This window comes from Cheilinus undulatus, linkage group 7 (genome assembly GCF_018320785.1).
Source record: "Cheilinus undulatus linkage group 7, ASM1832078v1, whole genome shotgun sequence".
NCBI lineage: Eukaryota > Metazoa > Chordata > Actinopteri > Labriformes > Labridae > Cheilinus > Cheilinus undulatus.
The window spans coordinates 2,366,218-2,393,740 of record NC_054871.1 but is presented as its reverse complement, the minus strand read 5'-3'; the positions used below and the strand labels follow the sequence as shown (position 1 = coordinate 2,393,740).

At 37.9% G+C, this 27,523-nt stretch overlaps 2 protein-coding genes across 3 annotated transcripts in view; one reads left to right on the top strand and one right to left on the bottom strand.

Moving 5' to 3' along the window:
• Positions 1-590: 590 nt before the first annotated feature.
• Positions 591-16,672, bottom strand: sgta (small glutamine rich tetratricopeptide repeat co-chaperone alpha). Of its 2 annotated transcripts, none has more exons than XM_041791968.1 (12): positions 16,536-16,672; positions 11,803-11,948; positions 10,898-11,001; positions 9,966-10,056; positions 8,571-8,670; positions 5,142-5,246; positions 4,560-4,695; positions 4,405-4,467; positions 3,770-3,807; positions 3,527-3,676; positions 3,307-3,429; positions 591-1,062 (listed from the first exon to the last, which is right to left on the bottom strand). In XM_041791968.1, exons 2-11 carry the CDS (start codon positions 11,900-11,902, stop codon positions 3,318-3,320), a joined length of 999 nt encoding a protein of 332 aa, XP_041647902.1. In that variant the 5' UTR covers positions 11,903-11,948; positions 16,536-16,672; the 3' UTR covers positions 591-1,062; positions 3,307-3,317. The 2 variants fall into 2 exon arrangements, with proteins under 2 accessions (XP_041647902.1, XP_041647903.1); XM_041791969.1 differs by having other exon boundaries at positions 3,316-3,429.
• A 2,588-nt stretch (positions 16,673-19,260) lies between these two features.
• Positions 19,261-27,523, top strand: part of thop1 (thimet oligopeptidase 1) — a 34,466-nt gene continuing 26,203 nt past the window's right edge. The window contains exons 1-2 of the mRNA XM_041790454.1: positions 19,261-19,353; positions 24,414-24,620. Of these exons, the coding sequence (XP_041646388.1) occupies positions 19,341-19,353; positions 24,414-24,620 (220 nt within the window). The 5' untranslated portion in view covers positions 19,261-19,340. The remainder of the gene's footprint in view (positions 19,354-24,413; positions 24,621-27,523) is intronic.

The following is a 27,523-nucleotide window of genomic DNA, read 5'->3' as shown; positions in this document are numbered from 1 at the left end:
CCAAACAAATTCCCTAAATTTTCCATAAAACTTCAGAGCAAATCCTCCCATTTTAAGAAAGTAACTTAAATCCCAGAGGTCCTCTTCTGTATGTCAGGGGTCTTCACTGAGCTGGTTCACAAAGCCTGGGTCTGTCATGGTTCAGACAGAGATGAGACAAAAGGCAAATCTTTCAATTAACCAAAGAATCATGTACTAAACTTCACTGGTCATGATCTTTGGGCACGACTGAAAGAAGATTATGAATGCAGGCTGTAGAAATGGTATGAGGAGCTCTGAGTAGAGCCACTGCTCCTACAGACTAAATGGAGCCAGGTGAAGTGGGCTTCCTTTGGAGGGGGTCCAGGAATGGCCAGGGTAGACCCGGAAACCGATGGAAGGATAATACAGCCCTTCAGGCTTGGGAATGCCAGGGTATCCCCCAGGAGGAGTAAGGAAATGTCACCATGGAGAGGACCTTCTGATCAGCATGCTGTCCCCAAAACCTGACCCCGGTTAAGTCCTGAAAACATATGAATGAATCAAACACTACACATCTTTCTCTCATGAGAATAAAGCCATTAAATCAACAAACCCCAGACAGGAATGTGTAAAATGTTGAGATGCTCTTTTAATTTCAAGACTGTTTGAACAGCTTTCTCTCTCTCTAAACCTACCCAGATTCACACATTGTCACACACTCTTTCACTCACGCTCTCACACACTCCTCAGATATCATAAACAGGGTTCTGAACAAACATTTAAAGTTTCACTGTGTAGTTTGAAGAAGAAATTTCAAGCCTGTGTTCCAAACTGTTGAACATGATAGGTCCATGTTTTATTATTAGAATTTATCTGTCTGATATTAACGTGCTACTTCAAACTGTTCCTCCTAAAAACCACACAGAGCCGCATGGAGAGGCCGTTGTTTTTTGGTGACGTGGCTCCTGATCGTGGCGTCGGCACCTCATTCTCTCGTGCAGGAAAATATTCAGTGATGGAACAAAAAAACTTTAAAGTCCTTCGGGTTATAAATGATCCAAATCAGCTGTTCTCCTTCGCACGCACACACGCCTATCCAACCTGGAACAGAGACGGACATTTATGAGTGAGAAACAAGAATATAAAAGATGAGACAGTCAGATACAGAGGACTTGACACAACCAAAATCAAAGAAGGGTCTCCTCTAAGCAACATTAGACCTCTACAGATAGTGGGTCGATCTGCTGATGTAAGCAGCTGTCTTAGGTGAAATGTTATCCACTGTTGTTGATTTTTCTCCCATTAATCCACAATCAGTACCCCATCATGACAAAGTAAAATCAGAATTTTTAAAAATGTATTTGAAAAAAAAAGAAATATATATATCACACTGACATAAGTATTCAGACTCTTTCCAACACCTCCGTAAATGTAACTCAGGTTCCCCCCATTTCTCTGGTCTTTGCTGGGATGTTTCTACATCTTGGAGTCCACCTGTGCTAAATTAACCTGATTGGACATGATTCGGAAACGCACACACCTCTCTATAGAAGGCCTCACAGCTGACAATGACATCAGAGCAGAAACCAAGCCATGAGGTCAGAGGCAGGATTGTTGACAGGCACAGATCTGGGGAAGGCTACAGAAACATTTCTGCTGCTCTGATGATTCCAAAGAGAACAGTGGTCTCCATAATCCTCACATGGGAGAAATTTGGCCCAACCAGGACTCTTCCAGAGCTGGTCACCATGGGGGGAGAAGGACCTTAGTGAGAGAGGAGCTGATCTGCAGCCTGTTGCACCAGCTATGCTTAAGTTCTGCCTTAGTTCTGGTGTAAAGTCCACACTAAACTCTACGTTGAAACTAGTTCAGTTCTAACTTAAGTTGTGTCATTGTTCAGTTGCACCCCAGAGACTTAAGGTTGATCTTAACTAGTAGAGATTTACGTCCAAACTAACCAAAATATTGTCACAGCTATGACATTTTCTCTCACTTTAACCATCACTTTAAAGCCTTTTTTAACCCCGTGTTTGCTACAGATGCTAACAGCTAAAAATAACATATGCCACCTGCTGTTAATTCTCCAACTGCATCCAGTGTGAATGAAAAATATGACAAGGCATTTTGCATATGTGAGTTTTGCGAAAACTTTTGCCTAAACCTAAAGCCAGTATAAAATAATAACACTGACATCGAGTGGTAAAATCGTTAACAGTGGACGGAGGAAATGATCTCCACTCATGGAAAACAACAGTGTTATTGATCATGGAGAACGCAGTGCTGACTCCACATTGCCAGTAAAATCCTCAACTCCTCGCCACCCTCTGGGTTGTCACGTCTTTTAGAGGTATCACCATGGCAGCCATATTCTATGAAGGATTTTACACTTAGTAGGGGGTAGGTGTAAGATTTAAGTTATCACTTAAACCTATGTTGAAACTATCACAGCTGGTGCAACACCTTAAATGTTAGGAGAGCGTAAATTCTGTTGTAAGTAAGAACATGCGTTCAAACTAGGCTACGTCTGAACTTACGTACAGCTGGTGCAACCCACAGCAGGGCTTTATGGAGACGTGGCTAGACAGAATCCTCTCCTCAGTGTAAAATATATGAAAGCCTGCTTGGAGTTTGCAAAAAAAAAAAAAAAAGCCCCTGAAGGACCCTGAGACTGTGAGAAACCAGACTCTGTTCTGGAGAAACCAAGAATGAACTGAATGATCTCTAAATGTTATGTCTGAAGGAAACAGGCACTGCTCATCACCTGACCAATACCATCCCAACAGTGAAGCATGGTGGTGACAGCATCATGCTGTGGGGGTGTTTCTCAGCAGCAGGTACTGGGAGACTGGTCAGAGTTGAGGGAAAGCTGAATGGAGCAAAGTACAGCGATCCAGTATCCTCAATGAAAACCTGTTCCTCAGGAGTCTGGGCTGAAGGTTCACCTTCCAACATGACGATGACCCCAAGACCACAGCCAAGACTATACAGGACTGGATTAAGGAGGACTCTCTGAATGTCCTACAGGGGCCTTGCAAGAGCCCTGACTTGAAGAAACCTGAAAATGGCTGTCCATTAACGTTCCCTATCCGACCTGATTGAGTTTGAGAGGATTTGCAAAGAAGAATGGTAGAAAAATCCCCCAGTCCAAGTGTACAACGCTTATTGTGTAAACTCAGTTGTCACTCAGTCATGATGGGGTACTGAGTGTAGAACAATGAGAGAAAAATGAATTGAAACAGCTGTTGCATCAGGCTGTAACATACAACTGAGAACGAGTGTAGGGGGTCTGAATATTTTGTGAGTGGCCTGTATATGCAGGTAAGTCTGAGGCAAAAATGTATTTACCATACTGACTGTCATGGCTGTTCCTCGTTCCCCGAGCTGGGCATTCGGTTGCGGATTTGACTCCTCAGCTGTTCAATAAGTTCAGGATTCTGCTGCTGCATCTGCTGAGCAAACTGCTGACCTCTGCAACAAAAACAAACAGTAAAAAAAAAAAAACATTACATTGCAGTATTTTAAAAAGATGGCTGACATAAACATCTGAAACTGCTCGGGTACATACGCCTGGATCAGTCCTGATAAATCTCCAGGTCCAGCAGCTCCAGCAGGTCCTGTGGCTCCAGCTCCTCCTGCGGCTCCTGCGGCTCCAGGAGCTGCTGCTGCTGCGCCTCCTCCCATCCCGCCATACGCCCCTGACATCATCCCCGACATCCTAAGGGATCACACAGAGGAGGCAAGAAGTTTTTATCAAGGAACCAGTGAGGGAGAAATGCTGAAAAGCAGAGAGAAACTAAAGTGGACTTACAGCTGCTGAACCTGAGGATTATTCATCAGAGAGGACGCCTGCAGAAACACAGAGGGACAGATATTAGGACATTAAAGCACCAATTTTCAACAACTTTTGTCCTTCATTAGGACATTGTTCAATATAGAGAAAACAGATAAGTAAATAAACCTCGTGGAGTGCTGGTTTGATTTAAAACTCTCCTCAGTAAGGTAGCAGAGAGCTGTGAGTCTGTCTCAGAACAACCATCATGGACTACTTTTATAAATTTAAATACATTTTTCTCTTTATTGCCATTATTTCTGCTTATGCTGGCTTTACAGTGATCAGTTTACATGGCTGATTTTGTTCCTGTTATCATGGATATCGAAGGTTTGCTGCTGTGGATCTGCCTGTCTACAGCGGCTTCATCTGTTCACATCATCCTTACTTCTATTATCATTAAAAGAACAGTTCATGTATTTCACTGTCATCTTAGTTCAATTCCCTTGAAGTTGAAGCGAGGCGATGGTTTGATACCATGTCCTGTTCACTTTAAATCCCTTCATAGCTGTTCATTTATTCCTTCTCTGTCTACCACTGCTGTCCGCATGATAACTCCTCTAGGTGAAAGCAGACATGTTTAGGTCTGCAGAGGAAACAATCTGTGATCTCACCATGTTCATGAAACCGGGGTTACTGAGCAGACCGGCCAGGTCGACTCCTCCCATCCCCGCTGTCTGTGAGGGAGAGAGAGAGAGAGAGAAAGAGAGATCAGCACAGACCCATAACCGCAGCAGTAAGCCTCGCACTCCAGCTGCCCTGCTCTTACTGGACTGGACGTCTCCATCTTCTCCTCTGCGATCTTCAGGTTGGTTTTGTAAGTGTCGTTGTCGGGGTCGAGCTCCAGAGCTTTCTTATAGTAGCTCGCTGCTTCTGTGTGTTTGTTGAGGCTGGCCAGAGCCAAACTGGAATCAAGGAGAGGACAGTGAACACATCACGACTCAAACCAGAAACAAGACGAAGATACAGAGCTTGTTCAAATATAAATATATACCCCCTTTTCCTTCATCTGTGTCACACAATTCATGGATCAAGAGAACGGTTTGCTGTGTGAAATGATCTTTATGATACTAGCTAATCTTTTTTGGTAGAGTGATTAATGGGGTAAAAACATCACAAACAGCCCTACTTGAGTAGATAACACACCAACAGCTTTTAACAAAGTTACACAATTTTGATTATCTAAGGCAGGCATTTTCCACTCATTGCTCTTTACCCCTGACCTCTCCAGCCCTCTAGTAGCTGTCAAAACAATAAACCTGCTGTTTTCACAAGTAAAAAAGCAAGAAAACGGTGACTTCATGTAGAAAGACTGAGCAGCTCTGATGAAACGTCTGAGCTGGTTTCTTACCCCATCCTCCCGTAGGCTTTGCTGTAGTTTGGGTCGATGCTTATGGCCCGTTCACAGTCCTGCACCGCTCCGGCATAGTTCCCCAGTTTACTGTACGCTGCAGCCCTACAACAAACACAGTAAACTCTTCATCTTTGACTTCAGTTCAAGAGAAATCAGCTGTTTAAGATGTTGGAAATGTTTTAAAACTGATATCAAAGAGCTTTGTGTCTCTCACAAACACACCAGATCATTCTCACCACTTGTGACTGTTCTGTGTTATCTGCTGGAGTTCACATTTGAATACTGAGATCTGAGTCACAGAGAAAGCTGGACGTGTAGATAATATTTAGAGGAGTGTCGCTGGAGAGAGATGAAACCACCCGATAAATACTGGAGGGGTGTGGGTGTTAGGACAGACATGATGCCAGAACAATAAACTTTAAAATGATTCCAGCAAAATCAAACGTTAATGACACTTGAATCACTAAAACCTCTTTGAGGCTCTTTATATGATAGATCTAATTCTTTTCTTTTAATGCAGACATCACTGTTTAAATGGGCTGATCCCCTTTTTAGGAAGCAAAATAAATCAACCTAATACAGAAACACTAGGATTGCATCCCTGAGGTGCCAGACAAACCTTCACAGTAAGTATAAAAATATCTCATACAACAAACCATGCTTGGGAACAAAAATACACAACATCAATAAACTATTAAATATTATAAAATAGATTTCATGAGGGCTGCGATGCACACATGCATCCGTTTCACATCGGTATTGGCCAAGGTTGTTGTAGCTATCGGTCAGTGTATTTTCTGACAGATCCATTTCCTGGTTGAAACCAGACTGGAATAACAGGAGAAACTCTCATTATTCAGTTTTTTACGTTTTTGACCAAAAATGGAAAAAACAAAAAAAAAAAAACAAAAAAACAAAAAAAAAAAAAAATGAGCTGTTATTCCGTTTTTCCGTTCTTGACTGAAAATGAAAAAATGGAAAAACAAGCCGTTTTTCCGGTTTTTATTTTGGTCATAAAAATGGAAAAACAAATGACAACATTTTTAAAAATGGGGACCAATTTTTTTTTTCCAAGTGCATTTTTTTGTTTTCTTCATTTATTGGAGTTCTTGAGGAAAAGGAAGTCATGTGACCATTGGGAAAGGTGAGCATTTCAAAATAAAAGCCTTCATGTTGAAAAAGGGCCATCCATTGTGTTTTGCAGTATTATAATAGGCCAAAATGCTCTTTATACAATGTATGATAAATAATTGTTAATGTACTGGCAATTTAATGGATTGTTATTTAATTACCTTTTATTACCTCCATTATATCCATTAAATGAAGAAAACAAAATAATAGAATCGAAACAAACTAAAATTGAAACCCCATTTTTTAAAAATGTTGTTATTAATTTTTCCGTTTTTGTGACTAAAATGAAAAAAAAAGGGAAAACGGCTTGTTTTTTTCATTTTTTCCATGTTTGGTCAAAAACAAAAAAAATTGGAATGATGTGAGTTTCTCCCGTTTTTTTCAGTCTGGTTTCAACCAGGAAATCAATCTGCCAGAAAGTACACTGACCACAAACTAAAACTAAATAACTAAAACTAAAATCCAAAAATCATTTTAGTTAACTGAAACTAAATAAAAACTAAGCTTAACCAAAAAAAGAAAACTAACTAAAACTGTATAGTGCCCTTACAAAACTAAAATAAAATAAAAATGGTGACAAAATATCCTTAGTTTTAGTCTTTGACACAACCAGACTGACTGGCACCTACACACAAGTCTGGGGAGAGCAAAATGGCCTGATCTGATTGGTTAAGACTCCACACAGCGGTAGTTTTATGTCTGGAGTTGTATTCAAACATCATCATTAAGTAAATAAAATAAAAGGGGAGAGTAGCCTGTTAGAATATGTTTTAAAAAATGTATGACGCTCACTCAGCCCTGACATCCATCCATAAAAAAACTAAAACTAACACTAAAACTAATAAAAACTAAAGTAAAACAAAGCATTTTTGCAAAATAAAAACTAAACTACACTAACAAACCAGCAGGAAAAACAAAAAAAAAAACTGAGCTGAAATCGGGAACAGAGAGTGTAAACAAAATAAAAATAAAAACTAATGAAAAAACCAAACTATTATAACCTTGGTATCAGCCAGTGCAGCACAAAAACCTAATAGCAATCCTGCAAGACTGCAATTATTTTTTGCATTAAGTAGTACCTTAAGGGTTTACAACAGTGCCACTAATGCACTTTGTAGCAGTACTTTTATTTTGAAAAATATACATTTAAAGAAGGGGTGCACTGATTGCAATTTTCTGGCCGATCACCAATCACTGATCTTTAAAAAGCCTGACCTGCCGATTCCGATTTTGGCCGATACTGATTTTTTTTTATAACTGACAGCATCCACCTGTAATGTTCCAATCTTATTTTACTGAATAACATTGAACAGTACCCGTGAAACAATACAAAATTGTTGTTTTAACTGCACATGAGGTAGTTCTCTCAAATATAAATGAGAAGTTTAAAGCACTGCTGTCTAAACTACTAAATTATATCAGTTCCTTTAGTCTTTCATTTTTCACATTTTAGTGGGTAGAGGCATATGAAACCGATCTTATTCACCGATCTTCTTTACAAGGATCGGCTGAACACAGATCTCCTAAAATTAAGGAAATCGGCACCGATACCGATTTTGGCCTATCGATCGGTGCACCCCTAATTTAAAGAAGTACTGTGAAAACTTCAGATTTTGTATTGTCTTTTATTCTGCTGAATATTTGTATATTTTGAGTTGAGAGTTACATACTTCTAAGTTATCAGCTATCTATCTAAACTATCATTACTCTGCATTTTCACTTATAAACAGGTGAACAGACTCATGATGCCATTTATGGTTTATGTTATAATACAAATTTCAATATTGCTGAGTATGATCACAACCTCACATTACTACTAAATCCTGTGGCACTAGTATCGGCCGATATTGGCCCCGTTACCAACATCAGTCATTGGTCATATGATGTGGTGTTAACAGTTATCAGCTAGCAATGTTTATCTGTCGTGTCCAGTCAATTCCATCTTGGCATCTGGTAGGTCTAAATGCTGAAACAGATTTTTAAAAACAGAGGGCAGAAAGGTGACCCTTAGGACAAACTGGTATCATTTCATGATCAAATGTGGGACAAACGTCAACACACAAAGGGAGTACTGCACCAGATAAAGTATTTTAAAAAACACGGGTATCAGTATTGGCTAAATTTGATTTTAAACATCGGTATCAGGCCTAATTTTCACAATCACTGCGTCTCTACACTGCATGTAAAACTGAATGCAATGCTTCAGCAGCATAAAGATGTCAGTGATTTAGTACAAGAAATTGTGCAGAACTTAATTTTTTAAGGATTCATGGAGCCATCCCTTTCCTCACCAACCTGTTGCAGTAGTAGACGGCGTTCTGAGGGTTGATGGCGATGGCCTTTGAGTAAAACTCGACTGCGGCCGCGAAGTTCTCCACTTTCATTTGGTCATTTCCTGAATTAAGACAAAATACAGCAGCAGACATTCTTTAGAAAGAAACAGAAACAGATAATTTAGGTCCAGGCAATTAATAAAAAACTCAATTATATTGTAATATGGCCAGCTACAATTTTCAAATCCCAGACGGTGCAATATTTCTGCTACCTGAAATGCATCAAAATACCAGCTGAATACTAATTAAGCAGCAGCAGAGATGTTCTGCTCTACACACTGGGCAAACATTCAAGTGTCTTTATGACCTTAAAACAAAAAGTAAGGAAATTTGTGTTTGGTACTTTATGTCTTTGTTGTAACAATGTTGGCTGAGAAGATTTGGCACATTTTTCATGGACGCTACCCACATACTCAGCTCTGCTGCTCATCCCACAAATACATGATCCTTACAAATGTGGCATCATTTAAAAGGGTAATAAACAGACTTTCCAACTGTATAAGATTTATTGCCAAGAAGCATTGTTACAACAAAGAAATAATACACCAAACACAAATTTCCTTACTTTTTGTTTTAAGTTTAGATGATTCAGAAAATAACTGTTTCTGTTTTTGTGTACCTTTATCATAATCAAATCTAAAAAGGCATTTAAAAGAATCATTCCCTTTAATACAACATTTGCAATACGAGGTAAAATAATCACAATAAGTTATCTTTTTTAAAATGGTTCATCCCTTGTTCATCGTGTTGGATTTAACACTAAATGATTTATTGCTCGTGTTTGTTGAAAAGAGATAAAATGGGGAACTTAAAAAATAATTGTTAATGAAATTGCAATAGCAATATTGTAAAAAATCTCTGCTAGATTATTTTCTCAAATCATCCAGCCTTAATTCTGATGATGTGTTTGTTTTCTAAGTAGTCCTGTCAAAATGTTCTGTTAATTTATATCTTTTTAATCACAGGGAGGGAAATGTGATTAAAACATGTATGCTGAATTATCGCTCTCTGATGCCATCACACAAGTGGTTAAAGTAGCTGAGTTTATTTAACTGGAACACATGTTCCAATTCCCTGTGCTCTTAATTTAAAGGATAAATCCATATCCTACAGATTAACACCATCCTAGATAAGTGGACAATCTGTCCTTGGTTTCTTCCTCTCCTGTTACAAAAGCTGACTGTCTGACTGTTTCATGACTATTATTAAATCTACCAGTGATGCAATCTTCCTCAAATTATTAGCATGTGATTAATTAATTACAGAGCCCATAACTGATCATATTTCTTTTTAATTGACTTCCAGTCCTAATTCTAAGTGAAGAAGAGCTCTCTGACCATCATCTTTGACACTTTACCTTCAGTTTTGAGTGTCTCAGCCTCGGCTCTCTGTTCCTCCGTGAGGGTGTTCTGAGTGGAGTTATTGTTGACCTGTGACTCTCCTGGAAGCTGAAACATAGAAATACAAGTCAAATACTTTCTGAAAGATGGCAGCTAAAAACACAGCAGCATCTCTAGCTCCAAATGCCTCAGGCAGAAACAATGGTAGTCTTTTTCTTTATCCAAAACAAGTGCGTTGGTTAGGGCAGTGAGAAAAGTGGCGAAAAAGGGCAGAATGTGGCGTAAGTGGGTGGGAAGTGACCAAAAAAAAGTTAAAGGTGGCAAAAAAATGTTACAAAGTGGCTAAAATCTAATACAATTTAGGAAAAATGGCCAAAAATCTGAAAAAAGGCAGGAAAATGGGCAAAAAAATGGCATTTAACTGCAAAAGGCAGCGTAACTGGATGAGAAGTGGCAAAAAGGGGCAAAAAATTGCAAAAACAGGACAGAAGTGTAAAAACAGTTAAAAGTCACAAAAAGAAGCGGCAAAAAAATGGGAGGATAAAGTGGCAAAAAAGAGCAGAAAGTGGCAAAATGTGTGAGAAGTGGTTAAAAAAAATGGGTTACAGGTGACAAAAATTGTCCAAAATTGGCAAAACCGAGGCAAAAAATGAGCCAAAAGTGACTAAAATGGGCAATAATCAGCAAAAAGGTGGGAAACTGCGCAAAATCCATCAAAGAGTGGCAAAATGGGAAATAGGTGGCATTTAATTGCAAAAGGCAGCTTAAATGAGCAAAAGTGGTGGAAAGGCAAAAAAGGGGGAAAAAATGCAAAAAAGTAGGATAAAAGTGTCAAAAAGAAGTGGAAAAAATGGAAGGAATGTTTCAAATTCAGACATAGAAGAGCCACAAATCATCACAAAAGAGCTCCAAAGCCACACGTTGCGGATCACTGGGTTAGGGTGTCTACCTTTGCTGTGGCTGAGGCGAAGATCTCCGGTAACGACATTGGGACGGCGAGGCTCTGGTCGTCGGTGGAAACTTCAAACGCCGTCTCCAAACACTGAACAGCAACTGCAGAAAGACGAGCACACGTTAGAGGCACGCAGGAAAAAAGGCAAACAGAGGACACTCCCAGAGCAGCATATACAGTCCACCACTGCGCTGTGGCAGTTTGGGGAGTTCCCTTCATGAAGGTTTAGCCCTGATCCCTAAGTCTGATAAGGTTTATTTATATAGGCAACTTCAGTCAAACAGTGACTTGGTGAAAAGCATCAAATTAATATGCTTAAATTATTTATTTGACATTTAAAGAAACTTCAGTTGAAAATGTGGTATGAGAGAATTCGATGTTTCGTTAGGTAAGAGGTTTCCCTCTTGTGTAATCTGCAAGCATGAACAGTACCAGATCTGACTTTTTGTGCATTTTAAGCAGTAAGAATCAAACATGGAGCCAAACTCTCTGTCCAGTTTCATTCCGATCATCTCTCAATTAGATCAATGAATACTGATGACACTGGTTTTTGTACAGCAGCTGGTTTAGGAGCACAAAAGTCATCAGCATGCTTTTACTTCCTTTGTCCAACAGAGCGGAACGAAAACCTCCTAAGGAGCCATGAAACAAAGATCCTACAGTAAGGATGACTGAATTACACAATGTGATCATTCATTACAGAATACTTGTGTTCATTTAGGGGAATACATTAACATGATAATTAACAGAGTTAAAAGTCTGAAACCTGCTCAACAAGTTAAACAGTTCAGTCTAACAAATAAAAGACAGTAAGTCTAAATCTAAAATCCTGTCATCGTGACAGCCTTACTACAAAATGTCAAATCCTGCTGTGTACATCCTGTATTTTAAAGAGGACTCACCTTCCAGACTCTCCTGAGCATCCGAGGTCAGATTCCCTGACCGCAGCTGATCGTGGAGGAACTGGATGATGGAGAAGGCGAGACGCTTGTTGTCTGTCATGGTGACGGAGGCTCAGACCTCTCTGTGGTTACTAAGGAGAGAGACCCTGAAAACAAGAAGAGAAGTCAACCAGCTGATACAGCTCCTTAAGTTTACATTAGCCCAAAGTAGTTTGGTAGTGGTGGTTGCCATATATGTCAATATTTTTCAGCTGCATTGAGACAAATAATGTGAGTTTCAGAGAAGCACTGATTGTAAAAATAGGGGCCAGTGCCAGTACCACTGTTGAAATTTAGAGATGCAATGTATCATCACCATTGGTGCTAGGCAATTAAAGAAGTTCCAATTTCAGCTCCCAATTACCAATAAAACAAGAATATCATGCCCTACATGATAGTACAGTTGTACAGTTTGGTGATATTTTAATGCAGATAATTATGTACCAGTGTTTCTAAAACTTTTTCTGTCAAGGCACCCTTTAGGAATTGAATAATCTCAAGTCACTCCAGTCAAAATGCACCAATAAAAATCAAACATCTTACATCCCTGTGACTGCAGAGAGGGATACATGTAATGATGGAATTAATTATTAAAATAAACCTCTAAAAACTCCCTTCAAACAATTAAAATGCTTATACTGAACTGAAAAAATTGCACAGTTCTTTCCAATTGCTTACTAACGCAAGGGTAGTCTTTTGCTGACCCAGACCCTGACTTGATTTCAGGCAAAGGGCAGCGAAGCTGTCTAAGCTTAACTATTTGTGCTGACTGATTACAATATTCATCATAATTTTTGGCTAAATTTAAGGCATTTCAAAGGCACCCCCTAAAAATGCCAGAACGCACACCTATGGAGAGAGCGTGGTCTATATAATATACACTAATATTGTATTTTCAGGGCTGTTACTGACTACTGGTCATTCATGAGACTGATAACCAATATTTGGAACCAATATGCGTTTATCATGGTGTGAAAAATGTACTTAATGTGTCAAATGTAAAAAAACTGCTTTATAAAAAAAATGATGTGAAATCAACATCTTAGCTCTGGCTCTATCAGCATGAGAAATGCCATGACGCAGCACAGTAGCAGCAGGAGAACAAGGAGTATTTCCATATGCTCACTGTGTCAGTGGCACCCAGGCTTAGATGCTGATTGGCTGGTACTCATGTGACTAGCCAATCAGATTTTGTTGTGTGCAGGACATTTTGAGAGACTGGGGAGAGTGAAATTAAATTAAAGGGGAAGACTCACCTTGTGGTGCAGTCTAAGTAGCATGATTTTTGATCGATTCTTTTTATCGATTACTGGTAAAATAAAATGTTGACTGGCCAAACGCCAATTAGAGACCTGAATAATCTGCCGTGCCGATAATCCGTTTACCACTATGTATGGCTGATATGTTTGCAGAAATGTTCCTATCTTCTGATACTGATGTTTTACTTTTTAGGATATTTGCTGATACCAATATGATGACAATACTATTGTGCATCTCCATACTACACAACTAAATTTAAAAATGAAGAATTTGATATTTCACTGCTGATGTCTGATGATGGTTTTTAGCACTCTTTTCATTTGTTCTCCAACGCATTCTTATACTTCTTTTTCCTGTATCTGTATTCTGAGTCAGTGTGACCATGTTTCCTTATTTCTGAGGTTTTCCTGGGCTGCAAAGAACATTTCCCTGAGGCAGGGGTGTCAAACTCAGTCACAGCAGGGGCCAGATTCTGACTTTGGGTCTAACCTAAAGGCCTAACAGAGTCAAGATTTAACCATAACTTTCAACCTTGTTTTCACCAGAAATGAATTATGGGGGTAAAAAGCTTAGCATTGATTACAAATGATTTTGATATTTAAAAAGTCAACATGATGAGTCCAAAGGCTCAAAATCTGAGATGAAAAAGCCAAAGTTATTGGTTCAAAAGGTAAAAACATGAATTTAAAGTCAAAATAATGTATTTAAAAGGCAAATATATGAGATAGAAAGTTGATATCATAATTTTTGATGGTGAAAATATGAGATAGAAGTCAAAATCATGAGTTTAAAAGGTCAAATATGGGCCAAAATTCAAAATTGTGTGGTGTAAAAGTAAAAAAATGAGACATAAAAGTCAAAGTTGGGAGTTGAAAATGTCAAAATGTAAGAAAAAAGTAAAAATCATGAGTTTAAAAGGTCAAAATATGGAGATAAAATTCAAAATCATGAGTTTTGAAAGTCAAAATTAGGGCTGGGCAATTAATCAAAAATTAGACTAAATCGCAATATGGCCTGCTGCAATTTTCAAATCGCATAAGTTGCAATAATTCTTTAACCTGACATCTGTATCAAAATAACACTTTAAAACTTTTTGCAGCAGAGATGATATGCATTACAAGTTATGCTTAATTTTTGTACATTTTCTTATTATATATGAGAATGACATAAAAATGACCATTTCCTGCAATGCAACAATTTATATCCTTTTTGCAATATGAGTCAAAATCGTCACGATTACATAGGTTTTTTTTTTTTCCCAAAATACCTAAGCCCTAATTTAGACTAATATTGTATTGGCAGTACAATATAGAATAATTCATTGCCTGTGTTTGTTGGAAAATACATAAGATGAGGAACTTAAGAAATAATTAGATATCAAATCACAATTGCAATATTGGGAAAAATATCACAATTAGATTATTTTCCCAAATCATTCAGCCCTAGTCAAAATATTGCTAAAAATTTAAAATTGTTGATCTGAAAGGTCAAAATACAAGAGAAAAAGTCAAAATTATGGGATGAAAAGTTCAAAATAAGAGACAAAATTCAAAATCATGGCTTTTAATGGTCAAAATGTGAGATAAAATAAAACATATGACTCTAAAAGGTCAAAATATAAGACAAAAAGTTAAAACCATAACTTTGAGTAATAAATGTGAGACACAACATTGAAAATATGAAATGAAAACAAATTTCTTTTCCACGTTCCTGACTTTTAATCAAATTATTTCTACTCTTTTTAATTTTTATGACTCATCTAGGATACTGTAAATCATCAAGGTTAAGTTCACATTTTTGTACTGGAGAAAATCTGCAGACCTCATACTGGTGGGCCAGTTACAATAAATAGGGATGCACGATATTGGATTTTTGCCGATATCCGATATGCTGATATTTACAGATTCATTTTAGCCAATACAGATACTGAAATATGCTTTTCTGGAAAAAAATTCAGTCCTTTTGGACACTTTAAGGTTTAAGCATGACCAAAGAAACTAAATTCAGTCCTTAAAAAACACTTTCAAGTTTAAAGAATGAAGAAAAATAAAGAAAAAGACCTCAACTGACATAGGTCTGTTGGTTCAGCCTAAAACTCCACTAATATATCAGTACATATGGACACAATTTTAAGAAGATAAATGCTGAAATACACAGGCAAAATATCGGGTGTAAGTAAGAAATTTTGATACCTGCTGATACCATATTTGCTTTTTTAAGCTAATATCTGCCGATACCGATACCAGACCGATAATATCGTGTACCCTTAAATATAATATGATCTGGTGGGCCGGGTACAACTACACCACGGGCCGGATTTGTTTGACACCTGCCCTAAGGAGACAATACTGTGAAGTTGAAGACAGACTGGTATTTCATACAGCTCCCCTAAACCCATTTAGCAATAGCTTGTAGAATATTCTAGGAACTCTTATAAATAAGTCGACATGTCTGTAATACTAACACTAGCCATGTTGGTGTAAAAATAGAACAACCTGACAACAATAGTAAGCAGATAACGGCAGTGGGTCACGGCTGAGTTATAACAGAGCTGCTTATTCACTCTGAGGTCACTGCTAACATGAAGTCACTCTCTATTAACAAAGTTAGCCGGCTGCTAACAGCCTAGCCTGCTAACACGGACACAAAACGTGAAAACACAGGGCACAGATGCTCTCCTGTCTTCTCACTTCAGTCTGATCTGTTTCCACATTAAATGTAAACGAATCTCCATTGAAAACTCCGCTGGTTTAACGCTGCGTTGTATAATCGGCGTTAGACAGTAATATCACACGTTGGGGTGACAATTCATAGTCTGGAAGTTAAACTGATTGTTTCTAGAAAAATCAGGCATGTTATAGACGTGTCTGGCACTAAAAATGTCAAATTAACATTTTAATTTACCCACAAGACCTTCTGCCATATACTTACCTTAAAGTCCCCAGATAAAACAACGAAATAATGATAGTGAATGTACTAACAGTAAATACTAGGCATGTTTAGGGTCTCCCGAATAAAAAGTTACTACTTTACAATAAATAACCGGCTTTTACTTTTGTCGCAGCGAGCATGTGTGGTAATCTAAAGCAAAAATAACACGGCAATAGTTGATACCTTTCATAAACCTCATAATTACTCTAATTTAACAATAAACGAGGGTAGTTAAAGTATGCCGAACTAAAAGCCGGTTCTCAAAATTACAGAAAAGTCGTTCTTTCTATCCTAACAGACCTGCAGTATGGCTCAGTGGTGATGCGAAGATATAATGTTGAGGTTTCAGGCGGATTTCGGTGTGACGTGTTCTCCAACCCACAACGGCACGATGCTAACGGCTAGCCTGCTACGCTAATCACATCCCGTAAATTCTAGCATCAATAAACCTTAATGGTAAACTCAATAGCTACAAGAATAACACTATAATGTATATTTCTTACCAGCTGTCTCTGTACTTCAGGGAAAGATTAGCCCGCTGACGGTTAGTTGGCGTTAGCTCCGCACCTTCCAGAAGTCGTAGCCGTACTCAGCTAACTACTTAGCTTGGCGCGACGTTATGGCGTCATACTAAGGCGACGATACAGTGTAGTTTTATCCGGTGTCAAGCTAACAGTAAAAAAACATGACAATACAGGAAATGAGTCTAACTCAACTTCAGGTTAAAACGATAATACTTCAGAGTGGAAATACAACTTTGCACAAAATTATCATAGTAATGAATGAGTGTAGAGAATGGGTAGCTAATTACTAGTTAATCATTGAACAAAAAGAAATTAACATTCACAAAATTGGCATTGGTACCAGGCTATGAATGAGTGCTTGGCAATATAAACATTTAAGATATAGTTGAAATTGAACTAACTTCGTTTTAAATTATGTTCTTATTGATAATAAATAGCATATTACAGCCCTTTTTAATCACCTTTCTATGGCATTTGGCACGGTGGGTTAAAGCAGGCCAGTTTTGGAGCCACTCCTGTTTATTCTTTATGATAATGGTATTTATAAAGATGTAATGAATGCAAACTTTTCACTGTCATGTGCTGCACCAACACCCCAGACCACGCTCTCACCCAGCTAGAACTCGGTACTCGGTACTGTGCCACAGGATTTTTTCATAAACTCTAAAGTTGGTGATAAAAGGGCCTGTTTGACATTTGGTCCATGTAGATTTGTCTTAAAACTGATTTTGATTATGTTATTTCTTAACAGGAAGACATATCCAGATCTATATCGTGGATCATCATTTATTTCAGAAACATCAAAATAGTTTTTTTTTTTTTTTTTAATTTCCCCTTTCGGGACTAATAAAGGAATATCTTATCTTGTCTTTTTGGTCCATATCATCCAGCCTTGAACCATTTGCAGTTGCATAACTGTTTAATTTTCTTGAAATTACTTTTTCATTTACTATGTATTTACTTTTATAATCTTATCATATTTTAACTTTTTAACTATGTTGTAAGAATTATACAAAACCTTGTGTAAATTTACTAATTAAGATGATTTCTATGATAAATCCCCAACAATAATACGATTAAATTTATTTAGATTGAGAATATTTGGTAACACTTATATGAAGGGGTTTGCATAAGACTGAGGTGACACTGACATTTTCACAGACAGGAAGGAGGCTTTATGAGCAGTTATGAATGTTGTCCTATGTGTCCTACGGTCATTTAATGCAGTACCCTTTAATGCGATGAATTAAAAGCATGCCTACTTCTACACACACCACCACTGGACATCCCAAATCAAGACTAGAAGCTCTTTATGTACTTTGCATTCTGTCTGATTGCCCTGCAGTTTTTGTTCCTTTCCTGGAGAGCCACATTAAGGAACATGGATCCTACCCTGCTCCCCCACATTGTTTCCAGCCTTTACGTTAGGGAAAGACAGCCGGCTACAGCCTTACCTTCCAGTACAAAGAAGCAAAACAGGGTCAAGCAATGCCAACTTTGCATTAAAGGTGACATAACTTGACAAAATGACACTAAATTGCAGATTTGTAAACATTCATAAAGCGTCCTGTATGTGAGTCATGTCATGATTATGGCTGCATCATGTTCATCCTATGTATTTCCCTTCAAATAAAGTGTGTCAAAATATTTGAAATACACAGTTAAATAATAATAATAACAACAATAATATTAAAAATTATGTTAACCCCTTGAAGCCTGTTGTATCATATTTGATACATACTTTCATGATACCTCTGTCTAATCAATATGATCAATAAATTACTGACAAAATTCTGAATACAATCTCATAAATGATTAAAATTCCCTCAAGTGGATTATCAGTTACCAAAACACCAAATGTATCAGATGAGATACAAAAAAATATAGATGTTAAATTTTATTGAAATTTGTATTTTATTTTATTTTATTTAATTTTAGTGGAAAGTGAAATAAACATTTCAGTTCCAAAAGATGAGAATTTTTCTGGCTATGATTTGTGTTTTCAGGCTTGAAAGAAGTGTTAATTTTGGTAGCTATTTTCAATTTTAGTCTTCAAATGAAATGCATTTTAGTTTTAGTCACATTTTAGTCATTTTCATCCTTTTTAGTTTTAGTCTAGTTTTAGGCGAAGAAAACTCAAAACCTTTTAGTCTAGTTTCAGTCCAAGCATTTTATTCTTGCTTAAATCTGGTACCAAATCATGGTAGTGTGTTCTCTGCACCTTGCCAAACCTGGGGTCCCTGCTTTCTACAGCAGAGAAGCAGAATAGATACAGATGTGTTGTTTTTTGACAGATTTACCCACAGTGGAGAAATATCATGGATTTTGAATGACTGATGAAAACTACATTACATTTTAGTCTAGTTTTAGTCATCGTGATGAAAACTAAACTTAGTTTTTCTCAGTTTTTGCAATCACAGATCTTTTTTTGTTAGTCTTTGTCATGGAAAAAAGGCTGTCAGCGAACTTTTTTAGTCATAGTTTAGTTTACGAAATTAACACTGCCTTAAAGGGTATTTATACATTTATTCATTTATTTTAAAACGTATACTGTATAGTAAATTTTGAAAAATACAATTCAAAATGTTATTTTAAAATTTTACGTTATTTTTGTTCATTTTGATTTGTTTTATAGGACCGTTTTTTTCTTCAGAGCTTTATTTTGAAAATCATGAGCGGAAGTGTAGTTCTTCATTTGTAGTTCCTTTTTAATCCTCTCCTCGGCACCGCACTGTGACAGTTAAGCATACGGACCTAACCAACCTTCATTCAATTACCTGAACTATGGGGCCGACAGGTGGGTACTCCTCTCCCGTTTTTGATGAGACAGAATCGGTTTGATATAAAATCTTCCTGCTGGTTTCCATGGTTACACGGTTAGAGACCGGCTGTGTCTGTAGAGTTTTTATTAGCTTTGATCTGATTCAGCTAACGTCATTCTTACCGCTAACTCTAGCCTTCCTAGCTGCTGTAGGTTAATGCCTGTGACAGATTAATCGCATTAACTATAACCAAAAACGTTAATTTCAGTGTAGGATTTTATAAACTGAAGGTAGAGCTGGTGTGTTTTCAGGGAGGCTCTAATCTCTGCAGCTCTGGATGTAATCTCTCCTGTTTTGTGTAGCATGTTAGCTGTTAGCTCTTCTAATGGTGGAGTAATGTGTTGCTCAGTAACAGGAGAAATGACATTTTATCCTCAGGTCAAAAGGATGAGTCACAAATGGATAACCAATTAACGTTTCTCTGGGTTAATCATGGTAGCCCGTTGAATATAGTACGAATAGAGCGCCAAAGTTAGTTTTAAAATAAAATGTAAAGCTTTTACATGATTTCTGACACCAAACTGATTCCTGTTGTGCATTTTTAAATCCTTTATAAGACATCAGCACTGTGCTGATTTATCAAGCAGACTTATTCTCAACATCAGGGTGTCAAAAATGTTTGGTAGAAACTGTTTTAAAGTTGTGTAATCAGTTGTTTAAAGTATCTGTAGTATCAGATAGTATTGGTAACTATAACATCTATTTTATCAGACAGGCGTGCAGTAGAGCGATGAATTAGTTAGAAATCGCTGGCAAACTCCTGCCTGTGATCTGAGGTGTGCAAACACACTGGCAACGTGTTGCTGCTGAAGCGTTGCCAATGTTTTTGTCCAAATGAAACAGTGAGTGAGCAGGAGTTTGGCTGCTGTTTCTCACAGATGACAGGAAACAAGTCAAAGGTTTGCATCAAGTTTTGTCCACATTGAAGATGCAGAAATCTGATTTTTTAAAACAAGAATAGATGCATGAGAATAATTATTGGCCTCAGTTTTTCAATTTCTACTTCTCTTTCTGATTATTTATCGTCAAGAATAGTAAAAGGCGCAAAAGTTAAACAAAAACGTCTGATTATTTAAAGACTGAGCTCACTTTTTTGTCAGCTTTTATTCTAAACACTGGTGAACGATGTCGGTGATGACCTGGAGTGTACTGGGCATCTCTGATAAAGCTTTACTCAAGTTTAAGTAGGGATGTGTGATTTCCAATATGCCCAGTATTACACATGCATTTTGGTCCATATCTATACCAATATTGCAATGTAGTTCAGACTTAACTCTTCTGTCCTTAAAACATACTTTAAAGCAGTGATACCCAATGCGTGGCTTTTTTGTGATGGTTTGTGGCTCTTTTATGTCTTCATTTGAAATAATTTTTCTCTCAGAAAACCTTCAAAGATGTCAACTTTAACCTCAGAAATTGTACATTGTTTCCCACTCTTGTACAGTTGGTTTAAATTGTCAACCTTTACTTTTTTGTTTGTGTATTTCTTTTGCCCTTATTTGTGATTTTCCCCCTTTTTTGCCACTTTAATCTATTTTTACAGCTTTTTAAGCCAAAGTCTGTCACTTCTTTTGCCCCTTTTCACCATTTGTTTTTCTTTTTTATTCCTGCTTTTTGCTGTTGCAATTTTTTCCACTTATTTGCCATGTTTTGCCCCTTCTCATCCATTTAAGCTGCCTTTTTCCATTGAATGCCACTTTTTTCCAATTTTTGCCACTTTTGTCCATTTTAGTCTCTTTTCACTCACTTTTTTCCACAGTTTTACAGTTTTTTGACCATTTTGCCATCAGCAACTCATTTTTAATCAATTTTGCCACCTTTTCTTCCCATTTTTGCCAATTTTCACCCAATTTTTTTGCCCTTTCTTTGCCGCTTTTGTCCATTTTAGTCTCTTTACACTCATTTATTGCCTTAGTGTTTTTTCTTTGTTTTGTTTTGTTTTTTTTTTTTTTACCAATTTTGCCACCTTTTACTCATTTTTGGTTACGATTTTTTGCTGTTTATCTTGCTTTTTGGTATCAAATTTTCCCCCCTTTTAGCAATTTTTTGCTGCTTCTTGCACATTTAAGCTGCATTTTGCCATTGAATGCCGTTTTTTCTCATTTTTGCCAGTTTGTCCCATTTTATTTACTCATTTTTTGCAACACTTTACACTTTTTCTCCCCATTTTTGCCAACTTTCACCCATTTTTGCCACTTCGTTGCCGCTTTTTGACCATTTCACCACTTTACCTTATTTTTATTGCCACTTTAACCCATTTTTGCTCCTTTCCACCACTTAGATTGTGGCTCTTGCAAAGGTATTTAGCAACAATTTGGCTCTTTGGTTGAGCAGGGTTGAGTAACACTGCTTTAAAGCTTAAGCATAAACAAAGAAACAAACTTCAGTTCTTAAAAAACATTTTAAACTGAAGGAACGGAGCACAGCCTAAAACTCTACAACCCCATTGGTATGGCAGATATTTACTTTCGCTACAGGCCAATTTTGAAAGCTAATCTATCAGTTGTAAATATTGACAGCAATGTTCATATTTGCTCATACTTTTAATTAGGACTAAACGATTTGGTGAATAGTTTTATTGTGGACCCCCCCCCCTCCATAATTGTGATTTAATATGTGATTATTTAAGTCCCTCATCTTATGCATTTCTCAACAAACATCAGTAAATGATCCTGTATTGTAATGAACACAGTATTATTAAGATTAAAGTACGGCTGAACATTTCTGATCAATTTCTAATTACGATTATTTTGACTCATATTGCAAATTCAAAAGAATTGCTGTATGAAGGTAAGAGTTTTATTATTTATTTCATTTTCAATAAGACAAACATACATGAATAGGGAAAGTAAGATCTTTTGCAAACTATTCTAAAAAGACTGACACATGAATTTTTGCATGGTATTTGAAACACATTTAATGTCACAGAAATATTGCTTCTTCTACAATATGAAAAACTGCAGCAGGACATGTTACAGTTGAAATTAAATGTTGATTAATTTCCCAGTCCTACTGATAATCAACTTTTTGTGCTATTATTTGCTGATAGCTGTTGTACATCATGCATCCCACAGTTTGATTATAACATACGTTATGAAGAAGGTGTAAACTGAAGCTTACGACTAAAACAGTAAAGGGTAGAAATGACTTAAATGTGACTTAATGAACAGTTTAGTCTTAAGACTAAGATTAAAGACAGATACCAAATTAGCATTGTCGTGTGGCTGTGTCTGAGTCTGAGACTTCTTACTTCCCTGGAGAACAGGATTCAAACGTTAAAGAACAGGGCTCCTGCAGATCCTAGAAGACTTAAAAGTCTTGAGTTAGATTTTTAAAATTCAAGGCTATAAAAGGTTAATCTCAATGTTCTAACTGGCCCATCAGTCTGAGGTCTGCAGATTTCCTCAAGTATAAAAATGTGAACATATCCTTGATGATTTAAGATTTCCTTGTTAAGTCACAAAATCTGAAAAAGTAAGGAGCAAAAATATTTAGATAAGAAGTCAGGAATGTGGGAAAAGATATTAATTTATGTTTAAATCTCATATTTTCAATTTTTCATCTCACATTTAGGACTCAAACTTAGGATTTTGACTTTTAATTTCATACTTTGAGCATTTCAACTCATAATTTTGACTTCTTATATAATATTTTGAGCTTTAAGATTCATATTTCTAATTTTTAAGTGATATTTTGAACAATTATTTTGTATTTTATCTCATATTTTCAACTCCAAACTTTGACTTCATAACCCCATAGTTTGACCTTTTAAACTCATAATAAATTTTGAATCGTATTTTGACTTTTAGTTTCATGATTACAAATTTTATTTCATATTTTGACCTTTTACGCTCATGACTTTGACTTTCTTTCTAATATATTTGCCTTTAAAAAACATTATTTTTCAATTTCACTTTCATGTTTTGACCTTTTTTGAACTAATAAATTTACTTTTCTCAGATTGTGAGCCTTTAAACTTATCTTTTTAACTTGGTAAATTGTTTATCATCAGTGCTGTGGTTTTTTTCATATTTTAATACTGATGAAACAAGGTTGACAGTTTCTGGTTTAAAAGGTGACCCTGTTTGGCCCTCAGGTTAGTCCTGAATCCAGAATCCGGCCCCTGCTGTGACTGAGTTTGACACCCCTGTTATAAAATGTCTTAAACAGCTTTATATTTACTTGTAAGACGTTTTAAATTTGATGGAGATGTGTGAATACTTTCTGAAATTCATACCACCTTGTTAACCTTTTGACCTTTTTCTTTGTATCACTCTCTTTTATGGATTTGCTCCATGTGACAGTAAACTACATTTATTGCTGGTTACTACACTGAAAGACAGATAGTTGGGAAAATTCAAGTTAAGCAAGTCTGACTTCCAGATAAAAAAAACAGGGAATGGTTGACAGAGGCGTGCAACGGTTATAAGCCAACTTACAAGACTGCAAAACCAAATTTAAACCAAGGACAACCGGAGGCAAAGCTAGTGCCGCATGAAATCCAAGAAGCATCAACGCTTCTCAGTTCTGGCTCTTGAAAAAACTAATTAATCATAGCCTTTTAATAAATTAATCATGATTAATCACAGTCAATCACATGTGTTGATGATTAAAGAAAGGTTGGATTACTGTTAGATTTAATAATAATAGTGATAAAACGATCAGTTGGACACATCTGTCAAATTGATTGAAATTGTCAATATTTATTCTGTTTTTCAGTGTATTCAAAGTTTTGTCACGTCAGTTTTTAAAAGATAGGGATTATTTCAAAATAAAATGAGACCACCAGCTTTGACATCAGCATGTTGAACTATTGATTAATGTTTATAAACTTTTGATATATAACTTTGCACTTTTAGGCATAACTTTTGAGTTTAACTTTATTCTGACAGGTTACATTTTATGTAACAAATACCTAGGAGTAATTCTCCCTTCACTGACACACCTTGTTTTTCCCAACCCTTCCTTGTCATCCTGTCGTGTCTCGTCTTGCCTCGCTTCTCCTCACCTGTCCTGTTGCTTCTTGTCGTCCCAGGTGAGGTGGTGTTTGGCAGTCCGGCGCCGGTCTGCTCTGAGAACCGGCTGCGCTGGGACCTGAGCCCCGAGCAGATCCAGCAGCTCTCCGACGATCTCATCGCCAACACCAAGACGGTGTACGACCGCGTTGGAGCGCTGGACCTCGACAGCGTCACCTTCGAGAACACGCTGAAGGCCCTCGCTGATGTGGAGGTCACCTACACCGGTCAGTTTGCACCAATCAGCAGTTCCTCCCCAGCTTCTGGAGATTGAATGGTTAAAAAGCATACCGAATTTAAAGTATGAAGTATGTAGGGTTTTTCCACCGGAGTATAAGTTCAGAGAAACGGTGAACTTTGAGCATCAGTGAGTGATGCATATCTGGTATATAATTTCACAGTCAGACACAGCTTCATAAACAAAGCCAAACTGGGCCTGAGCATGGATTCCTCTTGTACCTGCATTTAGCCAACATTTTCTCTCAGGTTTGAACATGAAAAAAGATCAGATTTTATCCAACAGGTCTTAAATAATTCTCTTACCTGAGTCAGTCTTAAGGTGTGCTGAATGCCGCTGTTAAACTGATGTGAAACAACAGCTAAGCATCCATCCATCCATCCGTCTTCTTATCCGGGTCCAGGTTGCAGGGGCAGCCGTCTCAGCAGAGAAGCCCAGACACTCCACTCCCTGGCCACTTCCACCAGCTCCTCTGGGAGGATACCGAGGCGTTCCTAGGCCAGCTGAGAGGTATACTCTCCAACGTGTCCTGGGTCTGCCCCAGGGTCTCCTCCCAGATGGATATGCCTGAAACACCTTCCCAGGGAGGCGTCCGGGAGGCATCCTTACAAGATGCCCGAACCACCTCATGTGGCTCCTCTCAATGCGGAGGAGCAGCGGCTCTTCTTTGAGTCTTTCCCAGATGTCCGAGCTCCTGACCCTATCTCTAAGGCTGACCCGCAATTTCCACATAGGACGAGTACACTGGCACCGAAGCGCCGCGGGTTTGGTCCGACCTATAGGCGCGCTACCTCGCCCACTTGAAGTGAGTCTAGAGCGCAGCACTGCGGCGCGCAGACCTAATCAGCAGGACGAGATCACAGGAGAACTGTGAGTTCATGCAGGAATAGTACGTCAAGAGCGGACTATTTTACCTTTTGGGGTTAATTTATCATCTTCTCTGGTATAAGTCCATGATACTATTGCTTCAGCCATTAAGTGAGTACATTAGGAAGTTAAAAGGTAATGTTTGCTTAAAGGATCTGTGGTTTTATTTAAAATTCTTTGGCTAAATATCCCCAAAAGTTAACTTTTCCTCATCAATGGCGCCATTGTAGCTCTGTGACCCACTGACCTCTTGGTGACCCTTTGTTCTCGCTGCAGGATCAGATATAATGTTGATATAGAGATGATTTATGATCGGGATTCCATGCATTTTGTTTTATTTTGAAAGTACCGGATGTTCTACGCTTGTGACTTCCATGGTTGGTGCTTTCTGATCGTCAGTGACTTTATGAGGTTTGGCAGTGGCCGGCACTGAAAGTTGACCTGCAGCACATCTGAAACGAAGTGGAGTGGAGGCATCTCCAGGAGGGGCGCTCCAGGCCCGAGCCGCTGCCAGTCTGGAGCGCCGGCTATGGATAGACTAGAGAGGGAGCGATGTGCTCCGCAGTACGATCCTCTGGCGTTCTGCGACGCGCACACTGTACATTGAAATTGGAGGTGAGCCCAGACACCCTGCGGAGAAAGCTCATTTCAGCCACTTGTATTTGCGACCTTGTTCTTTCGGTCAGTACTCACAGCTCGTGACCATAGGTGAGGGTTGGAACGTAGATTGACCGGTAAATTGAGAGCTTTTCCTTCTGGCTCAGCTCTCTCTTCACCACAATTGGTTGGTATAACGCCTGCATCACTGCAGACGTTGAACAGATCCATCTGTCAATCTTGTGCTCCGTCTTTCACTCACTTGTGAACAAGACCCCGAGATACTTGAACTCCTCCACTTGGGGCAGAGACTCTCTTCCGCCCTGGAGTGGGCAGTCCATCCTTTTCCATCTGAGAACCATCGCCTCAGACTTAGAGGTGCTAATCCTCATCCCAACCGCTTCACACTCAGCTGCAAACCGTCCCAGAGTGAGGTGGAGGTCAGTGTTTGATGAGGCCAACAGGACCACATCATCTGCAAAAAAACAGCTAAGCATCTGTAACTAATATTAGCCAATAGCTGATGTTTGTTAAAAGGGCCATGATTGGCTGCATACATGGGGCACAGATGGCCTTGTGGTTTAAGGCCTGACCCATGTGCACGGGAGACCTGGGTTCAGGTTTGGACTGTGGCTGCTTTCCTGCAATCTCCTCTACTCTCCCATACCTGTTTGACTTGTTTACATACACCCAGAACAATAAAGTCAAAAACGGAAACAGTAAATGATAGAATCAGTACTTAAAAATTAACACACGACGAAAAAGTGCAACAAACAAGAAATGGAGATAATGTAACATTTAGAATTCTTTGCATTATTATTTCAAATCAAAACTTAGATAGTGTAAAACAAAGTAAAAGACAAAATTAAAATCCTACATTTTAAGAGTGAAACTATGAACACAAAATACCCAGCTTTAATGACTATAACATGGTTTGTGTCCAAGTCCACATGTTCAAACCCTACCAGGGCTAAGGAGGCACTTAGAGTAGTTAAAACAGCTGGACTTTGGGGGTTAGACCAATGTTTAAACACTACTTAATGGTGTATTTCTGCTTTAAATATTGGCCTGTGTCAACTGTAAATAACAGCCTATATAGGCCGTAAATATTGGCCCATATCACCTGTAAATTTTGGCTTACATCTGATGTAATATTGGCCTATATCAACTGTAAGTATCTGCCTATATTGGTTCTAAATATCAGCCTATATCGGCTCTAAATATTGACTCATATAAGATGTAATATTGGCCAATATCATTTGTAAATATCAGCTTATATGGACTGTAATATTGGTCTATATTGACTGTAAATATTTGTCCATATCACCTGTAAATATTGGCTTGCATCTGCTGTGATATTTGCCTATAATGATTGTAATACTGGCCCTTATCATCTTTGAATATTGGCTTACATCTGATGTAAAACTA

Bases quoted from the DNA above. Each gene is read 5' to 3' on its own strand.
- sgta (XM_041791968.1), bottom strand. From the start codon at position 11,902: ATGACAGACAACAAGCGTCTCGCCTTCTCCATCATCCAGTTCCTCCAC. The intron at 4,696-5,141 runs GTAAGAAACCAG...CCTTGATTCCAG, and splicing joins AAAGCCTACGGGAGGATGGG to TTTGGCTCTGGCCAGCCTCA. The intron at 4,468-4,559 runs GTAAGAGCAGGG...TCTCCCTCACAG, and splicing joins AGATGGAGACGTCCAGTCCA to ACAGCGGGGATGGGAGGAGT.